The sequence below is a fragment of the Priapulus caudatus genome, unplaced genomic scaffold, assembly GCF_000485595.1.
Source record: "Priapulus caudatus unplaced genomic scaffold, Priapulus_caudatus-5.0.1 Scaffold362, whole genome shotgun sequence".
NCBI lineage: Eukaryota > Metazoa > Priapulida > Priapulimorpha > Priapulimorphida > Priapulidae > Priapulus > Priapulus caudatus.
In genome coordinates, this window is record NW_014577423.1 from 252255 (window position 1) to 261496 (window position 9242).

The window sequence follows — 9242 nt, forward strand, 5'->3', positions numbered from 1 at the left end:
AGTGGTTATTATTTTAGTTATAGGCAATTAGCTAATCATGATTTTATGCGCATATCATTACCATCTATACGATAAAAGTCCATAGCTAGCCTTTTCCTCGCTTAACCTAGCTATTCTTTGGAGTGCACGCATGATTGTCCAAAATTGGATTTTGCACAAAACTTGGAATTTCATGTCGCAATCTTAAGAGAAATCATAGCAGTTTGTAAGAACAATCTGAAGATAAAGGACATCGAGGTAAACAGACTTGCAAACAAAACATATGATTATTATGGTTAAATTTAATCATAACTATAAAGGTGCTAGAATTACTTCTTTCCCAATGTGTATTGCACCTTTGTATAAATATTAAGTGATAATATAATAAACTACTTGCATAAGACTTTTGATATGTCATGAGATTAAATATTCAGTTTGCACACGCACCTATAGCCACCAGCTGCTGCGACGTTGATCTATACAGCCTGACTACCGTTCCATACACAAAACCTTCATCACCTCTGACCAATCGTGTGTAATAACTCTGTATTATCTCAAATTACACACTTATTCCTTACTCACCTTCTACTGCTGTTTAAATATGAACTCTTATCTCACAGTTATGTCACTGCCTCTCTAAACTAGAATATTATCTCTTAATTACGTATAATCTGCTGATTCCACTCATTTCAATCTTTAAAATCAAATCTTTAACGCAGTGCTGTTATAAGGACGGAAGTAAAGCCCAAACGGATCAAACTCCTAGCACAATACCTCAACTGGAAATAAGTGCATGGCTCTCTCATAGGCATTACACTACCAAAACAATTGACAACCCGATGTTCAATAGATGTCTGGCCATTTGTAAAAAACCCTTACGATACATTTCATCGATGAGGTGTGCGAATTTGACATCACCGACCGCAGATCTTATAAGGTTTTCTTTGTTATCGATCCATTGCGTATTTAGTACATGAATGATACAACATGGGGTGGCAATGCTCAAATTTTGGTTGCATTTGATCTCAAAAAGTTGCTGTAACCCGCTAACCATAACTCAGCGGCCTCACCCGCATCCGTGACCGCACTGATGGTGTTATCAGAAGTGACGTTTACTGTATATATTCGGTATATCACATCAATGTGGTTTCTTGGCATGTTGCTAAATTAAGGCAATAACTACCGTGTATTACGCTTCAGCGTGTTCGAAACGGTATATCCAACTCCTAGCGATACCATTTCTTGGAGCTACGGAACGCTACACCACCATGCATATGAGGCGGTGATTGAATCCAACACGTTCTATAGTGTTTCATCTCTTTAAGATTTTTCAGCGACTACTACGAGAATCGCAGTTTACTTAGCGACCTCAGCAACAAACGCTTTGACCAAATCTCGAACGGTACGCAGATTCCAATTTGCGGGATACATACATCGCAGTCCTACGACGTTTGTACATTCGGCGGGCACACGAGCTCGGATCGTTTAGGTAGCCTAGTTAGTAATCTTAGCCCGCGAGCTACAGCTCAATGCCCGGGCAAAGGGCCAGCGTAAGCTGTACAGCGGCCAGCGGCAACGTTCTTACGCCGGCACCTATACTTCGTAACTATACTATATGGGACTATATATTTAACTTAACTATTTATTGCGAACACTCAGTGAAGTTCGACCATTTGCTCCAGCCTATACATCACCTAATTGCTAATGTGTCACCTTAGCCTCCGCCAGTGATCCAGGACAATAATCAATAACTAGAGCTAGGCTAGCCTAGCTCGATCTACAATAGTAGTACACTGAACTATTGAAGACCATTTCGTATTACTTTCGAATTTTCCTGTGTAATAATATAGACTATCAGTATACTATAATTAGTACTAGAGCTAGGCTAACTCGACCAGGCTGTGTGACTAACGTCAATAATCTCAATATACACAGAAGTATATAAGTATGTATATTATAACGTCAAAAACGGTCTCCTAAGCCTATAGCAAAGACTTAAGCTAGGCTAGCCCGTCGCATAATAGTCAAGTTTGACTGCGTCGACGTACGTACCAGTACAGGTACATATATGATAAGCGATGTTGTGCGAGCAGTAATGTCGTGTCGTGATACACTATATATTATATAGTCACTATATGTACTACTAGTGCTACTACTAGTAGTAGTACGTTCACAGTGTCAGTAGCTCTAGAACTATACTCCATAGTCTATAGCCCTTCGCTCTACCATGCACATGCCTGTGGCGGAGCGAAGGGCTATATACTATATAGTTCTAGAGCTACAGTCACAGTCTACACTAGTAGTCTAGTAGTACACTACTACAGTCTAGTAATCTACAGTACACTGTTCCCCAGCCCTCATTTTTACAACAAAGTTGCTGGAGCCTGTGGAGGTACGGCAGCCGTCGTTCGTTGAATATTAAGTCCCTTTTGGCATTTGTGTAAAGTTTACAATATAAATGTTCATTTTCATACCTAATCCGAGTGTTTTTTAGCTCGTCAAAACTCTAAAATCATGAATTTATTTCCCAATGCATTATTTCAAACTCTGAATTGGCCACCGCCATCTTTGTCTCGTTTGTATTAAAGCGAATGGACTGCCGCCCCTCCAGCCTCGTAAATTGGAGATACGGCTGCCGTACCTCCAGCCATTGCCTTTTCGCAAATGTGCTAAATTAATCCGGGTTGCTGAACTCCTAACTGCCTCCTAGCCAAGTTCCCAAACCAAGGCAAGGGTGGCCCAATCCTACTCCTAGTTGACCTGACCTGAAGAAGACCCATGTAGATTTTCATGTCTCTCTCTATCCCCACAAAATGCGACCTAGCTAGGGTTCCAAACTATGAATGATTGCAGCCCAAGGACAGTAGGATCACATATGTGACATGTCAATTGTCATGCATCCTCAATGTGCAATATCTGTACATATCATTTTAGGATGTGTAGCTTAAAAGGAGATAATTCTATATTATACTAGGCAGTAACATATTGACATATATATTTTGTAGCTATATGCATTACATGAAATATATTTCTAATTATAGGTGACGCAACTGTCGGAAAGACTAGTCTTGTTCAAGTATTAAAAAATGATCAGTGTCCCAAGACCTACACGATGGTATGTAAATATTAGTTTTGCATCAGCATCTGCATTTTCGACATGTGGTCACAGTCTATAAGTTAGTAATTATCATGCATGATTCGTGAAATATCTCAAGCGGCCATGATCATCTTATCTGCCTCCTCTATGCACGAGCGCACGCATGCACGCACGCACACACAGTTCTAATAATAATTATTTTTTGTACTTGCAACTTCCTTTTTGTGCTGCATATATCATATTCATGTATATATTTATATATTCACCAATTAGTTTTTGTATTCATTATAATACCAATTTGAAATAGACAAAAATTTATAACCATAAATCATGCACATGATCCAGCATCTGTGGCTCGTTATGTGCCCTTGCATGCTACTCTGTTTTTAATTAATATTCTTTCATTGAAGACTGTAGGAGCGGATCTGGTTGTAAAATCTATCCACATTCCGCAGACGTCTGACGTGGTCGAGTTATACATACACGACTGTGCTGGCAAGGAGATGTTTATTGACCAAATTGATGAATATGTTAGTATTTCGTGTTACCCCATTTCGAAAAATAGTGAAATGTGAATGCAGATTAGTTATGTACAATTAGGTTAAATCAAATTAGCACTAGTCTTCGGTGAATTTATAATTAGTGCTAAATTAAAACCATTACGAATTCATTATTTGTGTGTTTGTATATCTCTATGATAATACAATGTTTTTTCTTTTCATTAAGATAAAACAGCCATCCCTCGTGTGTTTAGTCTACGATGTAACGAATGAAGTCTCACTGGCTAGCTGTGAAAAGTGGCTACAGAAAGTTCGATCACAAAAACCGGAAATATCAGTATTAGGTAGGCACGGGGGCAAAGTACTGAATAACCAAGTATGGCAACAGTAAAAGCTTCCTGCATAGTTTTTAGCTCATCTGACGTAGTCAGATGCAGCTTGTAGAATCGCATGATCGTGCGTCCGTCCGTGTGCTGCGATAGAAGTGCGAGTGCATCGACAGGTTGGCGGCGACACGAAATCTTAACCGCTCGACGTTACGTCACGATTTCGAACGTGGCGGGCGGTAAGTCAGAAAAGAGTTGGGGATGCGAACTGTAGGAGCCGTTCACTAAAGGTCAGTAAGTCAGAGTGTTTTAAAAAGGAGAACTCCCTCCGTACTTAACGGACTCATACGAGGAAATGCAGAATTGGCGGCACAATCTAAACGCTGACCCTGAGCGCCGTGAATAGTCGGATGTATGCAATCAATTGTAGGATAAGCCTCACTGTGTCGAAATTGTGAGCGTCAAAGCGTCAATGGCACAGCAGATTTTAGACATTTTCTGAGGACATTGTCTGACCGGCGATGAATACTTTTTGTCTTCATCATGAAACTACCATTTTTATGGCTTTATTGAATAAGAACATCGAAATTACTTTCTGTGACTATGCGAGAGTAAGTGCGGTATAAACTTTGACCCTCAAGAGGGCGTTAACTATGGAGTTTGTTTACTGTTAGAATAGATATTGACTGCCGGCTTCTGCGTGAGTAGAAGTTAGTTAATGCCGAATGATGACGCTACAATGTTACGTAAATTCAAAATGCTAAATTGCGTTGAGAAGTTTATGTCCTTTAAATCCTATAATTTCGCTATGCATTCTGTGGACTGTCAGTATTTTACGATGTAAACGTCAGTTGTTTGCATTGCCATGTGGCCAAGCAGTTGAGGAGGGGGTGGGTGGGTCGGAGATTGTGGTGGGTGGGCTGTGTAGTTCTACTGCGGTAATTATTATACAGTGGCGATGGCTCTCTATTTCAGCCGCTGTAGCTTTGGTGATGTAAATGGTTGGTGGAATGTGGGTCGGCGCGCAGGTGTACTATTCGTCTCAATAATTTGTGACGGGGGGGGGGGGGGGCTACTGAGGTATCATGAGCGATCCATCTTTAATCATTAAGACACTTAAACGTAGACCGCCGCGACATCTGTGGGCGTGGACCTTATACGATCCACCGAACATTCCTGTTCGAGAAGGTTCCTGATTTGTCATACTTGTGCCTTCCACTGTTTCGACGTATGTGAAACACATTTGTGCTACAGGGTTTGACGTAGAATCTCACACTGCGTGACGTTAAATTAGTTATGAGCGCTGTCGCTCCGCCCGCATTTTTCATTATAATCGAACTATCTTGCTTGAATTACAGTCAATTTATTAAAAGGCAACAAGTCAGACCGGACAGAGAGCAGTAGCTGGTGTCCCAAAAAGCAGGGCAAGCCAACGCATTGTGCAGAGAATACAACATGAAGTACTTGAAGCTTTCGGTAAATTGGTAGTGCAATTGATGTGCAACATGATAAAGTTGAGCTTGTACGAGTATTAGCTAACGAGCTTTTTCAGGTGTGTGGCATAGAAGATATTCATTATATTTCTTAATCTAAATAGAACGATCTATAACCTAGTGTCTGCTAATATTTACACATCACAGCCATTCAGATTTTGGAATCACCTATATAATGTTCGTGTTGATTCGAAGGAGTCTAATATGTTTGGCCGCACTTTGGACATTGGCACACTTTCACTACACGTACTTGAGAAGACACGCGGAATTATTCAAGTCTCTTAGCAATATGAAAGTGGTGATGTTGTGCATCTCATTTACTATCGTCATGTTGTGCTATTTTATTCATTTAACGATTTTTTTTAATATTTAACTTTAAATTTTTCTTAAGTCCTTTTAAATTAGTATTTCGTGTATTATATGCACACTGAAGTTTGCAACTAATTAAAAAATTATATAATTATATGCTTAGCAAAAATTGGAAGTAAAATATTCACTTTATCAGAAATAATCGTATTATGTTACCTTAACTAGGTTATATCATACAATACTAGATAAGTAGATTGTATTTTTTCACAAATCTTTTAAATTTCATAATTTATATTTACTTATTACAATTACACAGTTGCTATATTGCAATAATTATGGTGCATGTATGACTGTGGTATTTTAAATTAGTTGCAGCTGTGCATTTGATGTAAACTCGTAGTAATATATTTTTTGTCGTGAATAATTTATATTCTTATTATGTGTGTTTTATTAATTTTGCAACAACAGAAAATATATGTATTTTATAGAAGATCAAGTCACCCAACATCAAACAAAATTCAAATATTGTAGTTATAAAGAACAATTATGAATGATAATTTTTGTGGAATATAAAATTTATTTCCAAACTTATTTAATATAATCAGATACGAAGGGATCAACGTGACTATCATAGTAAACATTGACTAAAAACAGCTTGTAATCAATTGCCTCCAGTTATTAAGTTGCATCATTGTTTACATATATTCTGATATAATAATATGCAAGACTACAAAAAATGACGTTAGCAATGCCAGCTTTCATCATTACCATGCATAGTAGCTGCAACACAATTGCTCTTTAAAGTGAAATTTGTAAACATGAAAAAGTGTTAAAGCCAATTGAACAATTCATGAATACATTATATATCTACGAAGTGACAAAAATACACAAATTTGAATATATTAACGCAGAAGCTCTATGCTTTTCCAATATGGCAATGTTTTAATGGCATGACGATTGTTTGAGTCTAACACTACTCGCAGCAATAAGACGACCCTCCACCCCAATAATTCCACTTCTTGCTATTAACTTTGGTTATATAGCATTATGCTTCATGTAAAGCTTTGCTGGTAATGCCTCTATATGCCATGACATGAGACGAGCAGGCTTGATATACATGCACAACGATCTGATGTGCATTCAGCACTTCAGATAGGATTTATTGTGCAGTAGCAAATATCAAACAAACTTCAAAATGTATCCTATTGAGGAGTCGGATGACACTTTATAAAAATTTGCACATCGTGTACACCTCTAGCCTATAAATTATTACATGCGTTTAGCTTATGATTTACAGCAACATACCTGTGTAATAGGTTAAAGTTTACAAATTTACAATTTTAAGTTTAATGCCATGTGCAAAAATGACTTTCTAGTGCTCTAACTCACGTACTCATCAATTAACAGGGATCTGGAAACCCTGCAGCGTACTCTCGAACTTGTCATAGAGCTATCTCGTCTTGCGTCTTGCGAAAACTCCTTGTGTTCAACGCGGCTTGATCTTTGAGCATGAGCCCTTCGCGGGCAGACTTCCAGCACTTCCGCGAGCAGATTCCTGTATCAAGTATGTGCTCAATAGTTGTTAACGGCTGATACAGAGATTACGTTGGTGAGGTATAGAAGAGATGCTATGTCCAGTTTTGCCGAATAATGTGGTATGCCTTGACATTTGTGGTCGTACTAGAGCGAGCTGCAGCGTTATACAACGAAATGAAAACGAATCATTTGTAATGACGGGTACCTTATAACGTATGTTATTCTTAAATTGCACATCTCAACTTGGAATTCACAGGCCTATTAATCTACAGATTCTATTGAGTGCATGTATATATATTTTATGATATCTGGCTCCGAATCTGTTATATTTTCATGGTGTAGGGTCATGCATTTCAGGGCAGAGATACTGTTGGAATAGTACCCTTATATTTATAAATATTGTTTACCTACTTTACATACCACTTGGGCTTGCGCCCTGTTGGTGTCCCTTTGACCCAGTTAATATTTTCATCTTTTTATAAAAAATTAATAAATCAAAGATACCTGGAGCAATGCAGTTTTGTAGACAATCTTATGTTCTTTTTTGAGTTTACTGATCGTTTGTTATTGCCGCTTTCCACCATACAGTAGTAATATATAGGATATAAATCCATCAACATTCGGCTTGTTGTCTGACGTTGTTTAATAATAGATCTAATTAGGACTAATTATAACGGTCATCATAAAAGGCAGACAGAATAGCAGATCTAATTTAACACAAAGTAATGATATTAACATTTATACAACATCTGTCTCAAAGACTTATCTGTGTGTTTTATTTATGTGGCGCATACTTGATCTGGTAGGGAGGTTATACAGACACAGTTTGATTATACCTCAGAGAGCGGGGATTCTTAAAATCCTCCCACTTTTACAAAATTATTCTTAGGGCAGGCGTACATTGTTCACAAGGTTAGCCACCACAACAGCCTGATAAGTGTTTCGAAATGGATGTCGCTGCTGCCTCTACTGGTGACGGCTCGATCACCCATAAAAGATTGGCTTTCAAAACTTTTCTGCTTTGTAAACGGTTTTAGTTCATTTAACGTTTTGTTATATATTTAATTTACATTCGATTTGCATATGTTAATTTCAATTATTACTAAATCGACATTAATCGCAAAGCTGGCTCTGAACTTGTTAGACTCGTAAGCGGTTCAGAGAGTGGGTCTTTCATCATGTCACTCCCTACACAGAAAAATCTATCACAATTGAGGACGCAAGATTGCTCCGACAATAAAATGAACACTATAACCGCTGGGCGTTTGTTCTTATAGCTACAAACCTCGATGGATAATACTCCACTACTTGCTTAATATATATGCCGACAAAGCTCGCGACGTAATGGACCGTGTACCAACGCACTTCCAACGTAGAAACCGCTCGTCATGAATTGCAACAGCTTAAATGCATTCGATTTTTGTTAAGTTTTAGCTGATATTAAAGTTATAATTTTTTAAATAAATCACTTATATTTTTAAAGACTACTTCAATATATAATAATTATACCAATATTTCATAACTTTATATTATAGTAATTGTGAACAGATGGAAGAACTATATAGTTTTTGATCACTTTACTAAACATTTTGCAACTTAAATAGCTCCGGTATATGAGATAAGTTACAGTTAACCAATTTAGTATAAGATAGCTAGGATATAAATTCAGGAGTTTTAAATAACAGTACAACTTGAATCAGACATTATCTATATGCCAGCCTGAAATCTGGTTATGTTTGTACTAGTCGCGCATCTTCAGATATAATTGGAAATAGAATATCATGAGACAAATGAACATAGTTCGGGCACACCAAATCAATTACAGCAAGGCTTTATGGTACCCAGCTACTATATCTACCCCAGCAACAACCGGTGAGTAGTGGCTGCTATTCTGGAATTAAGGAGCCACACTGAGGTTCAATGCATCTTGTCTCCAGGAATGGTTCTTGCTTGCAAGCAATGTTTATCTTCAAGCACTATCTTTCTATCTTGCCCATGAGGA

General features: G+C 37.9%; 1 protein-coding gene across 1 annotated transcript in view; it reads left to right on the plus strand.

The window, feature by feature from the left end:
• The window catches only part of LOC106809536 (intraflagellar transport protein 27 homolog), a 16386-nt gene that overhangs the window by 1444 nt on the left and 5700 nt on the right, over window positions 1–9242 (plus strand). Inside the window, exons 2-5 of the mRNA XM_014812634.1 lie at window positions 1505–1556; window positions 3021–3094; window positions 3487–3606; window positions 3803–3920. Of these exons, the coding sequence (XP_014668120.1) occupies window positions 1505–1556; window positions 3021–3094; window positions 3487–3606; window positions 3803–3920 (364 nt within the window). The remainder of the gene's footprint in view (window positions 1–1504; window positions 1557–3020; window positions 3095–3486; window positions 3607–3802; window positions 3921–9242) is intronic.